Below are 19,796 nucleotides of genomic sequence, written 5' to 3'. Positions count from 1 at the left end.
GGAAGACAGTGGCACAATATTGATTATTCAGGATGAAATCAGTGACTGTTTAGAAGGATGGTAGAGCTCCTTATGGTACTTACATTACAGAACAAATTAATAAATGTGGTCGCAAGGCATATTCCTGTGCATAATGCCATTTAGAAGTTACGAGAAGTTCCTACCCGAACAACCGTCCCATTGCTGACTGTGTGCGTCTTGTTCTCCGTCATGTCGACAATGACGACGCTGACGTTGATCCGGAGGGTGTAGAGGTTGAAGAATCCTAGGAAGGTCAGCAGCGTGACCACGTACCGCCGCCGTCTCCAGACCTTCCAGAGTGGGACCTCTGGCATCTCCTCACTAGAGCAAGACCACGTGTTATTTTATTTAGTCTACTTGTCCATTTATTTTACCTGGTAACATTATGATCATCAGGCCCTCGCATACACTTAACCAGACACGCTTAGAGGGTTAACATTAGCATGTGCATACTACTTGATCTGTACATAATAATAATAACAATACTAATAATAATAATAATAATAATAATGACACATACAATACAGAACAAAATTATAAATGAAGAACAAAAAGCCTGTTGCAAAGGAGCACGTGGATGTAAAGAGCAACTGATAATAGATGCAGAGGTGACATATCAAGCTAAAACTAAACAAAGGTCGCTACACTACGCATACTTTGATTACCAAAAAGCTTTTGATAGTGTACCCCACTCATGGTTACTACAAATATTGGAAATATACAAAGTAGATCCTAAATTGATACAGTTCCTAAACATAGTAATGAAAAATTGGAAAACCACACTTAATATCTAAACAAATTCAAATAATATCACATCACAGCCAATAAAGATTAGGCGCGGAATATACCAAGGAGACTCGTTAAGTGCTTTCTGGTTCTGCCTTGCTCTGAACCCACTATCCTACATGCTAAATAATACAAATTATGGATACAATATTATTGGAACATACCAACACAAAATCACAGATTTGCTATACATGGATGATATAAAACTACTGGCAGCAACAAATCAACAACTCAACCAATTACTAAAGATAACAGAAGTATGCAGCAATGATATAAATTTGGCTTTTGGAACAGACAAATGTAAGAAAAATAGCATAGTGAAGGGAAAACACACTAAACAAGAAGATTACATATTGGATAACCACAGCGACTGCATAGAAGCGATGGAAAAAACAGATGCCTATAAATATCTAGGTTACAGACAAAAAATAGGAATAGATAATACAAATATTAAAGAAGATCTAAAAAAAATATATACAAAGACTAACAAAAATACTGAAAACAGAACTGACAGCAAGAAACAAGACAAAAGCTATAAATTCTTATGATATACCAATATTGACCTACTCATTTGGCGTAGTGAAATGGAGTAACACAGACCTAGAAGCACTCAATACACTTACACGATCACAATGCCACAAATATAGAATACATCACACACATTCAGCAACAGAAAGATTCACATTAAGCAGAAAGGAAGGAGGAAGGGGATTTATCGACATAAAAAACCTACATTATGGACAGGTAGACAATTTAAAAAAATTCTTTCTAGAACGAGCAGAAACTAGCAAAGTACACAAAGCAATCACTCATATAAATACATCAGCTACACCACTGCAATTTCATAACCACTTCTACAACCCTTTAGATCACATAACATCAACACATACAAAGAAAGTAAATTGGAAAAAGAAAACACTACATGGCAAGCACCCGTATCATCTAACACAGCCACACATCAATCAAGACGCATCCAACACATGGCTAAGAAAAGGCAATACATACAGTGAGACGGAAAAATTCATGATTGCTATACAGGATCAAACAATAAACACCAGATATTACAGCAAGCACATTATTGAAGATCTCAATACCACAACAGATAAACGCAGACTTCGCAAACAACAAATAGAAACAGTAGATCACATCATAAGCGGATGTACAATACTGGCAAATACAGAATACCCCAGAAGAAACGACAATGTAGCAAAAATAATACGTCAACAACTTGCCATACAACATAAACTAATAAGACAACATGTTCCCACATACAAGTATGCACCACAAAATGTACTGGAGAATGATGAATACAAATTATACTGGAACAGAACCATTATAACAGATAAAACAACATCACATAACCAACCTGACGTCATACCCACCAATAAAAAGAAGAAATTAACACAACTAATCGAAATATCCATACCCAATACAGAAGAAAACAGGAGAAAAAATTGAAAAATACATCCAACTGGCTGATGAATTCAAGGACATGTGGCATCTGGATAAAGTTGACATTGTACCAATTATAATATCAACTATAGGAGTCATACCACACAATACCCACCAGTACATCAACGCAATACAGCTACATCCAAATGTATATATACAACTACAGAAATCTGTAATTATTGATACATGTTCAATTACCCAAAAGTTCCTAAATGCAATGTAACATATACCACACAGTTAAAAGGAAGTCACGCTTGGTCAAGGTCCGCAAAACTTTCCATTTTTAACCAGACATAACGTCTGATAAAGGAATATAATAATAATAACAATAAATAATAATAATAATAATAATAATAATATGGACAGAAGAAAGAAAGGAAAACCGAGGGAAACATTGAAGAACTACTGGAACGAGAGAGAGGAGAGAAGAAAGAATACGTAAGTTATTTCATGTGGTCCTCAGTAGGACAAACGAATAAAAAATAACAATAAGTCACCAAGCCTACACTTGAGGAAGCTAGAAGTAACGTGAAGTAGACTTAACTAAATCCGACAACGTAATCTCTGTTGTGGGAAAGAAAATAAAAGTAATAGATATACTAATGAATATGCGGTGTTACATAGTGCCAGCCTTGTTACCGTTGTGTGAAATAATTTTTTCGTAATATAACATTCCTGTCACATAGGAGTAATGAAATAACAAAAAAAACTGTAAGTTAGCAACACAGAAGAATTAAAATCTAGAGAAGCTGACTCATTGAGGGAAGACTGAGAAATAATGGAGTGAAGTTAACCTACGAGATGGTAGAAAAAAATAAACACAAATATATAGGGACGAGGAAAGCTGGCATAGTGTTGACAGTGTGATAGAAAATGTAGCATATCTACTAGCAGGAACCATAAGGAGGGTCCACCAGCACGCAAAGGTAAATCATTGTGGTTATTGGGATCAGGTGGACACCTACTTTAGGTCAAATTCAGACAGGTAGTATTAAAGGAAGTTAAACTAACAGAGACTTCCAGTTCGTCTTAAGTAGTAAGTGAAATTAACTAATTTCATGAGAATATTAGAAGTTAAAAATAAAGTATGTGAGCTGTTACTTCGTTTGCAAGGTTTTAGTAGTTTGGACTGAAACTGATGTCATTTGTCTGTCTGAATACCACATAACGACAGGGATAGAAAATCTTGATGTAAATGTTTATAAATTAGCTGCACATCCAGGTAGATCGGATATGGATAAATCTGGAATTTTTGTATTCATAAAAAAGAAATATAAATACAAAAATGTAGAAATAAATAAATTCTCTGTAGAATAGGATACAGAAGCGTATGCGTGTGAGTTAATATTGGCAAATGTAAAACTTGATATTGATACAATATAGAGGTCCTCACTGGTCAAATGATAAATTTTCATGAAAACGTTGATGGATTATTGTGCTTCCTGTCATGCTGGCATCAGTTTCATTTGATAGGCTTGTATATCTAGTTGTAAGTCTTTTCCTGCAGAAACATCTTTCTCAATTCTCACACAAGTAAAGTCTTAACTGTAAGTTTTTATTTTAATTTTGAAATTATGTTGGCTTATCATCCTGCTAAACAATTTTTTCAGTCATACGTAGCTGTAAGTTTTTCTTGAACTTACTCCTTTGCCTTAAATAAATAAAATGTAAATCTTAAACATGAAATTAAAGTTTGCCATTGCGCTGGCTTGTCATTTTAATAAATAATAACTTTTGTGAAGTTGTGCACTTATCTGCAAGTTTTTTCTTGCGTTAACACCTTTGCCACTAATCAGTGCGCAAATTTTAGACGTAAGTTTTACCATTTGTTACATATTGTCGTCTCATTCTGTTACTTGCAGTACACAGAAAATAAAAAAGCTCATATTGCCATGTTGTAATTAAGTTCTGCCGAAGTTGCACTTTCACAGAGTGAATTTTGTTTAGTTATAAGTATTTGTTCACATCCTTTTCATTTCATGCAGACGTTTTTATATCTGAGATAACCTGTCAACTCATAAATGATAGTGAAATATGTTTTCTCATCAAAGAACTGTGACGTCTCACAGGTAAATTTGTTAGCTCTAAAGTCTTTTGTCAATAACCCTAATATATCAAGCATCAATGTCAAACAGGTGAAAGTAACTAATTTTTAATTTCAAGTTTATGTGGGATTAAAATTTTCATTGTATCGTAGAATTAGTTTGTTACTGTCATTTACGTAACCATGAGGCATGGCTTACATAAATTTCCTTTCTTTTACATTAAGAAAGGCTGTTACGTTTCTTTTTCTCCTACAGTTGTATGATCGGTCAATTTTTCGGCAATGCCAAAACCAGGTGATGAAGGAATGGGCCAGACAGAAGTAGATTAACATTGCCCTTTTTTTTTTTTGACGGGATTAGGAGGTGATGCAAGGTGACTAACACGGATCGCTTCACGATTTGTATCAACTGAGTTACATATATTTGATAAATAAGCGGGCAAAGCACACTGTTGGGTGGTGGCTGAAAGGTTTTCAGGCAAGGAAGCAGATTCCAGGATTACCACTAATTTCTACTGAGCAGTGTTCGGTGGTACGTCTGGGAAGGTTCCGAGGCCTGCTGGCTGTGTTCTGAAGTTGCAGGTTTAGGGCATTAATCCTTTACGTAAGGTCGCAGGGGTGCCTTAGACCGCAAAGTACCACTTGAGATGTAACAAGTATGTATTCAATGTGGATTTCAACAAGAATCATGTCATCCCATTCCCATGAAAAATGAGAAATTTCGATCCTCTCAAAATAATATTTGTTTTCGTCCAATCCCCTACATTGCCTCTCCTCCTAGACACTGCACATTCTTCGTCAACCAATAGAAAAGCTTAGTTTAGACTCGGTATCAACCTTAGAAATTCTTTATGTGTATTTGTACGCCATATAAGGGAAATTCCTGCAGCATTCCCCTCTGTTTTCACCAAACGTTACAGTTTTATTCGGTCACTTGGGTATAAGCATGCTGACGCCCTTCCAACAGAATGTGGGTTGAGAACAGAGATCTTGATATTCCTGTCATTATTTTACTGGTTGTCGTCCCAAGCCGAATATTAATCACTTCCTGACTGTCATCCCGTGTTGACAGTGCAGTTCGAGGATGTAATTTCCGCTTTTTGTTTTAGCATAAGGCTTGCAGTCTGGGCAGCTCTCAGTTTACTTGATTATTTGTGCACCGTGGATGCGAAGTTCATTGGGTTACTTGTTTTGGTTGTTTGAAAACGCGAGTTGGGCAGATGAGGAATTAGGCAAAGGTCCCGAGTTCGAGTCTCGGTCGGGCAAACAGTTTTAATCTGCCAGGAAGTTTCAATTATGATTTTGTTGTTATTTAAGCATTCCTAACAGTATCCACCGAAGTCTCACTTAACTAGCTTCAGTATTTCATGTTGGTTTCCTGTGGTTTTGTTTTTCGAGTGTAGTATTGTAATAATATTCCATGCTGGTTTTGAATTTGAACAAATGATTAGTTTTGTGATATCGGCTTCCATTTATGAACCCTACTTACTATAACTTTTCCCATGATTAGGTGATCCATGTTGTTGTTGTTGTTGTGGTCTTCAGTCATGAGACTGGTTTGATGCAGCTCTCCATGCTACTCTATCCCGTGCAAGCTTCTTCATCTCTCAGTACCTACTGCAGCCTACATCCTTCTGAATCTGCTTAGTGTATTCATCTCTTGGTCTTCCTCTACGATTTTTACCCTCCACAATGCCCTCCAGTAATAAATTGGTAATCCCTCGATGCCTCAGAATATGTCCTACCAACCGATCCCTTCTTCTTGTGAAGTTGTGCCACAATCTCCTCTTCTCCCAAATCCTATTCAATACCTCCTCATTAGTTATGTGATCTACCCATCTAATCTTCAGCATTCTTCTGTAGCACCAAATTTCGAAAGCTTCTATTCTCTTCTTGTCCAAACTATTTATCGTCCATGTTTCACTTCCATACATGGCTACACTCCATACAAATACTTTCAGAAACGACATCCTGACATTTAAATCTATACTCGATGTTAAAAAAATTTTCTTCTTCAGAAACGTTTTCTTTGCTATTGCCAGTTTACATTTTATATCCTCTCTACTTCGACCATCATCAGTTATTTTGCTCCGTAAATAGCAAAACTCCTTTACTACTTTAAGTGTCTCATTTCCTAATCTAATCCCCTCAGCATCACCCGATTTAATTCGACTACAGTCCGCAGCTCGTGGTCTTGCGGTAGCGTTCTCGCTTCCTGCGCACGGGGTCCCGGGTTCGATTCCCGGCGGGGTCAGAGATTTTCTCTATCTCGTGATGACTAGGTGTTGTGCGTTCATCATCATCATTTCATCATCATTGACGTGCAAGTCGCCGAAGTGGCGTCAACTAAAAAGGACTTGCGATACGGCGGCCGAACTTCCCCGCAAGGGGCCTCCCGGCCAAAAATGCCATACGATCATTTCATTTCATTTCATTCGACTACATTCCATTATCCTCGTTTTGCTTTTGTTGATGTTCATCTTGTACCCTCCTCAAGACACTGTCCCATATTTCATAAAAATAATCTGAACTATGCTAAGATTCTGTTTTAGTGTGGTGGTGTTCCCATTATTCGCAGTGGCCAAATCATTAATGGAATATTGCAAAAATTGAAAACCTGTTTATTGTGGTGACGAGTGGGCAGCATGTGCAGGTTTTTATTTTGGAGCGCAAACCGTTACTAACGCAGATTAGTTTCACATTAGAGAAGCCTTGGATCACTACAGATACAGAGGCTTGCACGTAATACCCAGAATAAGTTGTTGTTGTTGTGGTCTTCAGTCCTGAGACTGGTTTGATGCAGCTCTCCATGCTACTCTATCCTGTGCAAACTCCTTCATCTCCCAGTACTTACTGCAACCTACATCCCTCTGAATCTGCTTAGTGTATTCATCTCTTGGTCTCCCTCTACGATTTTTACCCTACACGCTGCCCTCCAATGCTAAATTTGTGATCCCCTGATGCCTCAGAACATGTCCTACCAACCGGTCCCTTCCTCTTGTCAAGTTATGCCACAACTTTTAATACCTACTCCGAATTTTTCTTTTGTTTTCTTTACTGCTTGCTCAATACACAGATTGAATAACATCGGGGAGAGGCTACAACCCTGTCTTACTCCCTTCCCAACCACTGCTTCCCTTTCATGTCCCTCGACTCTTATAACTGCCATCTGGTTTCTGTACAAATTGTAAATAGCCTTTCGCTCCCTGTATTTTACCCCTGCCACCTTTAGAATTTGAAAGAGAGTATTCCAGTCAACATTGTCAAAATCTTTCTCTAAGTCTACAAATGCTAGAAACGTTGCTTTGCCTTTCCTTAATCTGTTTTCTAAGATAAGTCGTAAGGTCAGTATTGCCTCAACATTTCTACGGAATCCAAACTGATCTTCCCCGAGGTCGGCTTCTACCAGTTTTTCCATTCGTCTGTAAAGAATTCGCGCTAGTGTTTTGCAGCTGTGACTTATTAAACTGATAGTTCGGTAATTTTTACATCTGTGAACACCTGCTTTCTGTGGGATTGGAATTATTATATTCTTCTTGAAGTCTGACGGTATGACTCAGAAATAGTTTCATATTATAAACAGCGCTGTAAAATATTAAGGAAAGTTATAAAAAATCCAAGAGTATGCACAACTTGTCTGAAATTAACAAATCAGACAGTAAACTCAAATCAACATGGACCATTGTTAAGAGGGAGACTGTGCAAGGAAGCATACAAGATAACATTATTTCCGTTAAAGAGAACAGGAGCATCATAAAAGATAATTCATGTGTAGCAGATATTTTTAACAATTACTTTAAAACAATAGGCATGAAAATTGGTGCAAATAGTTCAGAAGATAAAATAGTTCACCAAAGAAGCAATAGGGAGAACATTTACTGAAATAATAATTGTTCTTGCATTTCCATCCGAAATAAGGAAGATCATCATGCCTCTAAAAAGTAAAAGTTCGTATGGCGTGGCTAATATCTCCTAGAAGACACTAAAATGTTGTGGTCCTACGACATGTAATGTTCTTAGTCACTTGTGTTTTTTCAGACAGACTGAAATACGCCACAATTTGCCCTCTCTTTAAGAAGGATGCCTCCACAGGTGTCAGTAACTACCGCACAGTGCCAGTCCTTACATCATTTCCTAATACTTCTGAGAAGGTGACGTTCTCCAGGGTTGTCACCCACCCGTATAACAATGGGATACTTAGCCAGTTACAGTTCGTATAAAAAAAGGGCTCCTCTGGTGAGTCAGTTATTTCTGTATTTACTGAAAACATAAAATCTCTAAATGATAAAATATCGCCAGATGGATCATCTGTAATTTATCGAAAGAAGTTAAATTTTTATGGAACACGTAGTTCAGCATATGCCTGGTTTAATTATCAGTTAAGAAACGTGATGCAGAAAATTACCCTATGTTGTTCGAGTAATACAAAAAGGGATGACACATCATGTTCATGGGGAAAAGTTACAATGAGAGTCCGACAAGGTTCGATCATTGTAGCACTACTTTTCTTACTTTGTGTTAATGATCTGCCATTTTATTCAAATCAGGCAGCAGAATTAGTCATGCCTGCAGTTGACGCAAGCATTATTGTGAAGCCCCGAGCAAGAAGCAACAGACAAAATAGTAAAAGATGTTTTTGTGAAACTTACTGACTGGTTTTGCACAAATGGGATAGCTCTAAACTTTGAAAAAACAGAGCTCATCCGGTTTCGTACTATCAAAAATGTGGTGTCCCGCTAGACACCACACTTGCAAGGTGGTAACTTAAATCGGCCGCGGTCCTGTAGTACATGTCGGACCCGCGTGTCGCCACTGTGTAATCGCAATCCTAGCGCCACCACATGGCAGGTCACAAGACACGGACATGACCTCGCCCCAGTTGTACGGACGACATAGCTTGCGACCAGACCTACCAAGTCTTCCTCTCATTTGCCGAGAGACTGATAGAATAGCCTTCAGCTTATTCCATAGCTACTACCTAGCAAGGCGCCATTTGTATCAGTGCTTATAGCTTACTACTATTCAAGAGATGTATTCCAACAAGAGAATAAAGTTAAGTATATTATTCCAGCTACGTACTTTTCTTCTTATTCATTAATAAGTCTCATGTTCCAGTACTTCACGCCCGTCTGCGTTAGTTTAGCGTGCACTTTCAGCCACTTCGATCTACAAGGTGTTGGCCCCGCTGCCGACACATCACATGGCGACGAGGGATAGTGTTTTTTATGCTTTGGACTGATTTGTTCTTTTTCCCTTTTTGTGCTCTGATTTGCTTGTGTCATGGCTTCGCCACAATCTCCAGATGTACTGTCCGAATTTTTTCGCTTGCAGAATCTGTGGTGTCACCGCTAGACACCACACTTGCTAGGTGGTAACTTAAATCGGCCGCGGTCCTGTAGTACATGTCGGACCCGCGTGTCGCCACTGTGTAATCGCAATCCTAGCGCCACCACATGGCAGGTCACAATACACGGACTAGACCTCGCCCCAGTTGTACGGACGACATAGCTTGCGACCAGACCTACCAAGTCTTCCTCTCATTTGCCGAGAGACTGATAGAATAGCCTTCAGCTTATTCCATAGCTACTAACTAGCAAGGCGCCATTTGTATCAGTGCTTATAGCTTACTACTATTCAAGAGATGTATTCCAACAAGAGAATAAAGTTAAGTATATTATTCCAGCTACGTACTTTTCTTCTTATTCATTAATAAGTCTCATGTTCCAGTACTTCACGCCCGTCTGCGTTAGTTTAGCGTGCACTTTCAGCCACTTCGATCTACAAGGTGTTGGCCCCGCTGCCGACACATCACATGGCGACGAGGGATAGTGTTTTTTATGCTTTGGACTGATTTGTTCTTTTTCCCTTTTTGTGCTCTGATTTGCTTGTGTCATGGCTTCGCCACAATCTCCAGATGTACTGTCCGAATTTTTTCGCTTGCAGAATCAGCAGACGCAGGCGTTATTGGAAGCCCTTGGACAGCTCGTCCAGGGTCAACGTGCGCTGCAAACCGATGCGGCAGCCGCCGCTTCATCGCTACCGCAGCCACACAACGCTGTCGCACCGCCATTTAGGCCCTTTGAGGCCGAGTGCGAAACCTGGACTGAGTGGGCCAGCCAGTTCCAGTTTCATCTCGCCGCATACAGAATACAAGGTAAAGAGCGGCAGCCGTTTTTGCTTTCTTGTGTCGGTGTGTCTACCTACCGGGTGATAGTGAAATTGTTTCCCCGACGCGACGTAGCAACTCTGTCCTACGAAGAAATTTTGTCTGCTTTAGATGCCTATTTCAAAGAAACAGTCAATGTAGTTGCAAAACGGTATACGTTCTTTCGTACAAAACGTACGGCCGGTCAGACTAATAGGGAGTGGGTTGCAACTTTGCAAGGACTTACTAGGGAGTGCGCCTTTGAATGTGAATGTGGCCTCCCATATTCAGATACTATGGTGCGTGATGCAATAGCACAGAACGTTTCTGATGTTCGCATACGGGAACAGATTTTGAAACTCGTAAATCCCTCCCTTCAACAAGTGATAGACATATTGGATAGGCAAGACACACTTGACTTTGCTCAGGACTCATTTGAAACTTCGCCAGCAGTGTGTCACATTAATCGGCCCGCCGGGCCCGCTGCACGGGACGCTAAGCGGCCCTCGCGCCCGTCGCAGCCGCGCTCGCAAACACGTGCGCCGCGTAAGCAAGCAACTGCAGTGAAATCATGCCCGCGGTGTGCAACTAGACATTCGCGTGAAAATTGCCCGTCACGCCAAGCTATTTGCTTTTACTGTCAAAAGAAGGGACATGTTCAAAGTGTTTGCCAGAAAAAGCTTAGATCAGACAATCGCAATAATTCCAGGCCTTTTGCTTCGCGCCGGAATCGAACCCAGGACAATCAGGCTCGTGGACCTTCGCCCATGGACATTAATGTAGTTCATTCCCACCCGTCCAGTGACACTTTAGCTAACAGTGACTGTGTTCGTCCCACCCAAAGTGTGTGTCGACGTCGCAGGAAATCCCGTAAAGTCGCAAGTGCTTCTGTACCTGTATCAGTTCAATTTGCACGTGGCAGTCGCTCTTGTCGTCAGCAGGACAATAAACTTTTTGTGGACTTAGACTTTGAAGGCAAAGTGATCCCATTCCAGCTCGATACCGGAGCTGCTGTTTCATTGCTCAATCACGACACGTACAAACAACTGGGCAAACTGCCATTGCGTGCCGCAAATGTTAAGTTACATAGTTACTCAGGACAGCATATACCTGTGTTAGGACAGTGCAGCCTTCTTGCAACATACAAGGGACAAACAAAACTTGTGTCATTTTACGTTCTTCGTTCTTCTACTGCAGTGAACTTGTTTGGCTTAGATTTGTTTCAATTGTTTAATTTGTCTATAGTAAATCAGGTCCTATCAGTGAATCAGACTGTGCCTTCCGCCAGTGTTTCTAGTCTTTGTGAAGAATTTGCAGACATTTTTGCACCGGGCCTTGGTTGCGCTAAGAACTCTGCTGCACATTTGGAATTGAAAGGCAACGCGCAACCGAAATTTTTCAGAGCGCGCAATGTTCCCCACGCATTGCGTGATGAGGTCGCAAGAACATTGGCCGATTTAGAATCTCAAGGTGTAATTGAACGAGTGCCGGCTTCTCTCTGGGCCTCGCCCTGAGTAATTTTGCCAAAACCTTCCGGAAAATTGAGACTTTGTGTGGACTTCAAGGCCACTGTGAATCCACAACTTGTGACTGCTACTTTTCCTTTGCCCCGCCCGGAAGATCTTTTTGACAAACTGTGCCCGGGAAAATATTTTTCAAAATTGGACCTAGCAGATGCGTACTTGCAGATACCTGTGGACGAAGACTCCCAGCGCGTCTTGGTGGTAAACACGCATCTTGGCTTGTATCGCTTCAAAAGACTGCCATTCGGGTGTGCATCCGCCCCTGCATTGTTTCAGCAATATTTACAAACTATTTGTGCGTCGGTCCCTACTGCTGCGAACTATCTGGACGATATTGTGATCTCCGGACAGACAGAAGCCGAACATTTGCAAAATCTCCGAACATTATTTCAGGTATTGCGTCAGAATGGTCTTCGCTTGAGAAAGGACAAATGTGTGTTCTTTGCTCGGGACTTACCCTACCTGGGGCATGTCATAAATGCCCAAGGTATACATCCGAGTCCAGAGCACCTCCGTGCCATACAGGACTTACCTGCTCCGCAGAATTTGAAACAGCTACAGAGTGTGTTGGGTAAAATAAATTATTATCATAAATTTTTGCGCAATGCTTCTTCCATTTCAGCTCCGCTTCATCGCTTACGCCGTAAAGGTGTTCCGTTCGTCTGGACGACGGAATGCGAACGCGCCTTTCGCCAGTTGAAATCGGCGTTACTTTCAAATACTTGCCTTACGCCATTCGATCCCCGAAAACCCCTTTTGTTGATGGTAGATGCATCGGATTTCGGGATCGGTGCTGTGCTTGCGCACAAAGATGGCTCGCATGATCGCCCTATTGCCTTTGCGTCCAAATTGCTCTCATCTGCGCAAAGAAATTATTCACAGATAGAGAAAGAAGCTTTAGCTCTCGTGTTTGGTGTTACCAAGTTCCATGACTTCTTGTATGGTCGTCACTTTACCATCATCACGGACCACAAACCTTTGACATCGCTTTTTCATCCGCACCAGCCTGTACCTCCACGTACAGCGCAGAAATTCATTCGCTGGTCACTTTTTCTCTCGCAGTACCGCTACGATATCTTGTATCGGTCCACTGCTAAGCACGGAAACGCTGATGCGTTGTCCCGTTTGCCTGTTGCTGAGGATAAAGCATTCGATTCTTCCGAACTTGCTTGCATGTTCATTGATTCGGAAGCCGATGACGTGGTCGCATCGTTTCCGATTGATTTTCGTCGTGTAGCTACAGCCACAGCTGCTGACCCTGTCCTTGCTACTGTTTTGCGTTTTGTTGCTACGCAATGGCCCTTGTCAAAGTCACGGATCGAGGATCCTTTGGTTCGCCGTTTTTTTGCTCACAAGGAGCGACTTTTTGTACAACGTGGTGTTTTGTTGTTGCGTTCCGATAATGATCAATCCCGTGTCGTGGTCCCACGTTCGTTCCAGTCCTCTGTCTTAAAGCTTCTTCACCAAGGACATTGGGGTATAGTGCGTACGAAACAACTTGCTCGTCAGCACTGTACTTGGTTCGGAATCGATGCTGCGATTACGAATATGTGCTCCTCTTGCGTGGCGTGTGCCGAACACCAATCCGCACCGCCGCGTAAATTCTTTGCATGGCCGAACGCCACTTCCCCTTGGCAACGCTTGCACATCGATTTTGCTGGTCCATTCTGGAATGCTCGATGGTTGGTTGTGGTCGATGCTTTCAGTAATTTTCCTTTTGTTGTCCGGATGTCTTCCACGACGTCTTCTGCCACAATCCAAGCCTTGTCTGCTATCTTTTGCATTGAAGGTCTTCCGCAGACTATTGTTTCCGACAATGGCCCACAATTCATGTCCGCCGACTTTCAGTCATTCTGCAAGGCCAATGGTATTCAACATCTGACATCCGCGCCGTTTTCGCCTCAGTCCAACGGTGCCGCGGAACGATTGGTCCGGACTTTCAAGTCACAGATGTTGAAATTGAAAGAATCGCATTCTCGGGAGGACGCTTTGTTACTCTTTTTGTCATCGTATCGCTCTCAGCCCCGCGATGGTCGCTCGCCGGCTGAATTGCTCCATGGTCGATCTCATCGCACCCTGATGTCTTTGCTGCATCCGCCACATCAGGTTCCTGTGCAGCGGCAGACTCCTGTTTTTGCTCCTGGCGACGTTGTCTATTATCGCAACTATCGCGGTTCACAGCGTTGGCTCGCAGGGCGCATTCTTCGCTGCCTCGGCCGCGCGATGTATTTGGTTTTGGGGGCCTCTGGTGAGGTGCGTCGGCATCTCAATCAGCTGCGCCTCTGTCGTCGCCTGGGTTCTGCCGCTCCCCGTCTGCTTTCAGCGACGGAGCCGTCAGGTCAGCGCCCTGGGGACCCATCTACTGGCTCGCCTCATCCCCAGGTGTTACCGACGCTGCCTTCCATTTTGCCCCATGGCGTCGCGCCGCCGCCGCCGCAGCAGCCGCCGCAGCTGCCGCCGGCGCCGCCCGCAGTGGACGCTTCGCTGCAGCCGCCACGCGCCTCCCTGGGTCGCGCGCCGCCGCTCGCTTCCCGTGACCAGCTGTCCTCCGCCATGGACCTCTTGCCCGCTCCGGACCAGATGTCGTCTTCGCCCGTCGGCTTCCCCGACGCAATGGAGGTCGACTCTTCGGCCCCTCGTGTATCATTACGTGCGCCTACACCTCATGTTGACGTGCACCCTGGACTAGGTTTGCAGGCGTTTCCTAGCTCCCCTCGGACCGAATGGCCGGGTGCGGGTGGCACGGCCTCGCCTGTTGTTAGGCTCCCCACCTCATCGCATACGTCAACATGGGGTCCTCCCCACGGCGGGCGGAAGCCTTATCTCACGACCGTTCGCCGATTTGCGGGGGAGGAATGTGGTGTCACCGCTAGACACCACACTTGCAAGGTGGTAACTTAAATCGGCCGCGGTCCTGTAGTACATGTCGGACCCGCGTGTCGCCACTGTGTAATCGCAATCCTAGCGCCACCACATGGCAGGTCACAAGACACGGACATGACCTCGCCCCAGTTGTACGGACGACATAGCTTGCGACCAGACCTACCAAGTCTTCCTCTCATTTGCCGAGAGACTGATAGAATAGCCTTCAGCTTATTCCATAGCTACTACCTAGCAAGGCGCCATTTGTATCAGTGCTTATAGCTTACTACTATTCAAGAGATGTATTCCAACAAGAGAATAAAGTTAAGTATATTATTCCAGCTACGTACTGTTCTTCTTATTCATTAATAAGTCTCATGTTCCAGTACTTCACGCCCGTCTGCGTTAGTTTAGCGTGCACTTTCAGCCACTTCGATCTACAAGGTGTTGGCCCCGCTGCCGACACATCAAAAAATATCCTACCTCATGTTAACCTGGTATACCAACAAGAAATAATAAACAGGGTAGAAAATTATTAAATTGTTAGGTGTACTTACCGATGAGAAGTGGGGAATACGATCTAATAGGACAACACAACAACCAGTCCCCGAGCGGAGAAAATCTCCGACCCAGCCGGGAATCGAACCCGGGCCCTTACGATTGACATTTTGTCGCGCTGACCGCTCAGCTACCGGGGACGGACGATATAGAAGTGAGTGTGTTGGCAGAGTTTGCATATTTTCTTTCAGTGATGTCTTGTGATATAATACTCTTTACTTTAGCAAAAAGTATTCATTGCACAAAAGGAAGTAATTAAATTACGAGTGGAGTTCACACATATACATCTTGCAGGTATCTCTTTAAGAAGCAGAGATTTTTTATCACATCACAGTATATTTATTCACTTATGAATTTTTTTTTATCAACAATCCATCTGAGCTTGAGAGTAACAGAGACTGACACAAGTACAATACTAGAAGGAAATACGTTTGGCGTTGACACACGAAGGAGTCAAATATGCAACTATAAAACTCTATGACAATCTACCCATGGACGTAATATGTCCAACAGATAGCATAGGTGTTCTCTTTAAGAAGCAGAGAATTTTTATCACATCACAGTATATTTATTCACTTATGAATTTTTTTTTATCAACAATCCATCTGAGCTTGAGAGTAACAGAGACTGGCACAAGTACAATACTAGAAGGAAATACGTTTGGCGTTGACACACGAAAGAGTCAAATATGAAACTATAAAACTCTATGACAATCTACCCATGGACGCAATATGTCCAACAGATAGCATAGGTGTTTTTAAATCTAGATTAAACATATTTCTTTTTAACAACTCCTTTTATACCATTCAGGAATTCTTGAATAGAAATAAAATTAGTCATTTTTATAGAAAAAAGTGCAAATGGCAGCATGCAGCGTTATATACATTGAAGAGACAAAAAAATTGGTACACCTGCCTAATATTGTGTAGGGTCCCCGCGAGCACGCAGAAGTGCCGCAGCACGACGTGACATAGACTAACTAACGTCTGAAGTAGTGCTGGACGGAACTGACACCATAAATCCGTAAGAGAACGAGGGGATGGAGATCTCTTCTAAACAGCACGTCGCTAGGCGTCCCAGATATACTCAATAATGTTCATGTCTGGGGAGTTTGGGGACCAGCGAAAGTGATTAAATTCAGAAGAGTGTTCCTGTAGCCACTCTTCAGCTAATTCTGGTCGTGTGGGGTGTCGCATTGTCCTGTTGGAATTGCCCAAGTACATCGGAATGCACAATGGACATGAATGGATGCTGGTGGTCAGACTGGATGCTTACGTACGTGACACATGTCAGAGTCGTATCTAGACATATCAGGTCCCATATCACTCTAAATGCACACACCTCGCACCATTACAGGGCCTCCACCAGCTTGGACAGTCCCCTGCTGGTATGCAGGGCTTTTGGATTCATGAGGTTGTCTCCATACCCGTACAGGTCCATCTGCTCGATACAATTTGAAACGCAATTCGTCCGACCAGGCAACATGCTTCCAACCATCAACATTCCAATGTCGGTGTTGACGGGTCCAGGCGAGGCGTAAAGCTTTGTCTCGTGCAGTCATCAAGGGGACACGAGTGAGCCCTCGACTCCGAAAGCTCATATCTATGATGTTTCGTCGAATGGTTCGCACGCTGACATTTGTTGATGGCGCAGCATTGAAATCTGTAGCAGTTTGCGGAAGAGTTGCACTTCTGTCACGCTGAACGATTCTCTTAAGTCGTTGGTCGCGTTCTTGGCCGCAGCGATGTTGAAGATTTGATTTTTTTACCGGATTCCTGATATTCATGGTCCATTCGCGAAATGGTCAAACGGGAAAATCCCCACTTCATCGCTACTTCGGAGATGCTGTGTCCCATCGCTCATGCGCCGACTATAACGCTTGGCTCAAACTCACTTAAATCTTGATAACCTGCCATTGTAGCAGCAGTAACCGAACTAACAACTGCGCCAGACTCTTGTTGTCTTACGTAGGTGTTACCGACCGCAGCGCCCTATCCTGCCTGTTTACATAACTCTCTATTTGAATACACATACCAGATTCTTTGGCGTTTCAGTGTATATCCTTATGTTTATGGGTTTTCAGTGTTTGCCTGTTGACATGTGTCACATAATAACTTTAATGATGAATGGATGTGCGGAACATGTAACTAATTAACTAACTAATTACCGTCAGCCGGTGTGGCCGTGCGGTTCTAGGCGCTTCAGTCTGGAACCGCGCGACCGCTACTGTCGCAGGTTCGAATCCTGCCTTGGGCATGGATGTGTGTGATGTCCTTTGGTTAGTTAGGTTTAAGTAGTTCTGAGTTCTAGGGGACTGATGACCTCAGATGTTCAAATGGTTCAAATGGCTCTGAGCACTATGGGACTCAACTTCTGAGGTCATTAGTCCCCTAGAACTTAGAACTAGTTAAACCTAACTAACCTACGGACATCACAAACATCCATGCCCGAGGCAGGATTCGAACCTGGGACCGTAGCGGTCTTGCGGTTCCAGACTGCAGCGCCTTTAACCGCACGGCCACTTCGGCCGGCACCTCAGATGTTAAGTCCCACAGTGCTCAGAGCTATTTGAACCATTTTTGAACTAATTACCCGCTGTTGAACACAAGGAAAACAGCTGCAGTATGCCACGAGGCAAACTATTCCGATGACAACATATTAAGTTTTGATCACCTCCCGAATGCAGCATGTTCTTAAGACACAGGTTACTTGATAATGTGTTCCAGAGATGTTTGGTTAAAATGGGGAAGGAGATGACGAAATATTTAGTGTTATGCGTAAATAAATCCAAGGTGCTGCATGTTATCAGATATTGTATTACAGCTATCGCTGGTTATAGGTGTATTGCATGTGAAGAGAGGTATTTAAGGATGCCAGTGACAAAGAAGTCCATAAACAGCACGGCAGTCTCAGCACTCGTGAAAATCATGTTGCCCATCCGGTCACATCCGTCATAACTGGGCATAGGAAGGACTGGCTTTATTAAGTAACCGATTGTTGCACACATATCTTAGACAACTATTTATGGCCAGCTCGGGACGTCTGTAATTTTCACTGTTTGCACCATGATGGACTACGTCAGAGTAGTAAAGACTCAATAGGGCTAACGACTGGACTAAGTTTTGTGCTCTTTTTATTGGAAATATTTTTTTTTATAATTTCGCACTGAGTTTGACGTAAGAGAGATTTCCTACTTCCTTTGACAGTTTGATGTTAGCTTCTCATCCATAACTATGCTGAGATTTTCTTTTGTTTTTTTCTTCTTGACAGAATAACCGACATCCATCAACAGATATGGGAGGGATGGTTTCACGAGAATGTTCACTGATCATCTTCCGGTGCAATATGAAGATCAACTGTGATTTATTATGCTGTAGGCTTGTAGCTGTCTTGTTTTCACCTTTCACTTCCTCCACTGCCGGCCGCGGTGGTCTAGCGGTTCTAGGCGCTCAGTCCGGAACCGCGCGACCGCTACTGTCGCAGGTTCGAATCCTGCCTCGGGCATGGATGTGTGTGATGTCCTCAGGTTAGTTAGGTTTAAGTAGTTCTAAGTTCCAGGGGACTGATGACCACAGATGTTAAGTCCCATAGTGCTCAGAGCCATTTGAACCATTTTGAACTTCCTCCACTTATCAGTAGCATATAAAGTCTGTGGATATCGAAGTCAAGAACAGATAGTCACAGAAACAAAGTCATACAGGGTCGCTACTGCAGTTGTCGCGGTGTATCACTCGATCAAGTCATGACAGCTAGTCTGTCTCGCGGCAGATATCTTATCAGATTCTACACAGACCTTGGAGCAGAGCCCTTACCAGAATCTATACAGATGTCTGCGAGCGAATCAGCTGCAGTCTTAATCAAAATTTACTGGAGAGGTTTTAAGCAACAGATGTTTCCAGCGATTAGAAGATATCACGGGTACCATCCACTCAAAACCAACGCTGGCATATCTTATCAACAGAACAAAAGTTCTTTATCAGTCAGTTCTGTCTGCAGCAGACACCGAGAATATTATTTTAGAGTTAAAACATAATTACCAATCTGAACAAAATAGACTTTCCCAGCTTACTGCAGAGATTGGTAACTAGCCTTTAGTGTAGCAAAAACTAGAGGTTTGCAATTCATGAAATGCAGAAATGTAACAATAACTGAGTGTATGACTCATTAATCACAACTGGGTACAGTTGTGCTATACTAATATTTGGATTCTACAACGGGAGTGAACGTTCAAAGCAAATGACGTGCTTTTATTTTATCGTGGAATATCGATAATTGTAGTTTGCTTAGCAAACACTAGAACGACCTACGTTGAAATAACTTTTAGTGTTATCCTACGCAAGACCCATAATTTACCGCGTAAACCTATTTATGAAATTCTAAAAGCGTGCGTATGATTCGATTCACT

At 42.6% G+C, this 19,796-nt stretch overlaps 1 protein-coding gene across 3 annotated transcripts in view; it reads right to left on the bottom strand.

Annotated features, from left to right (window-relative positions):
• The window catches only part of LOC126263034 (sialin-like), a 276,453-nt gene that overhangs the window by 220,474 nt on the left and 36,183 nt on the right, over positions 1–19,796 (bottom strand). For all 3 annotated transcript variants that reach the window (XR_007546802.1, XM_049960003.1, XM_049960002.1), the window contains one exon: positions 165–342. Coding sequence is in view for 2 of the 3 variants with exons in the window: in XM_049960003.1 (XP_049815960.1) it covers positions 165–342 (178 nt within the window). In the remaining variant the exon portion in view is untranslated. The remainder of the gene's footprint in view (positions 1–164; positions 343–19,796) is intronic.

Source organism: Schistocerca nitens, chromosome 6, assembly GCF_023898315.1.
Source record: "Schistocerca nitens isolate TAMUIC-IGC-003100 chromosome 6, iqSchNite1.1, whole genome shotgun sequence".
Classification (NCBI taxonomy): Eukaryota; Metazoa; Arthropoda; class Insecta; order Orthoptera; family Acrididae; genus Schistocerca; species Schistocerca nitens.
The sequence above is the reverse complement of the archived record's forward strand: the minus strand, read 5'-3'. Positions and strand labels throughout refer to the sequence as shown.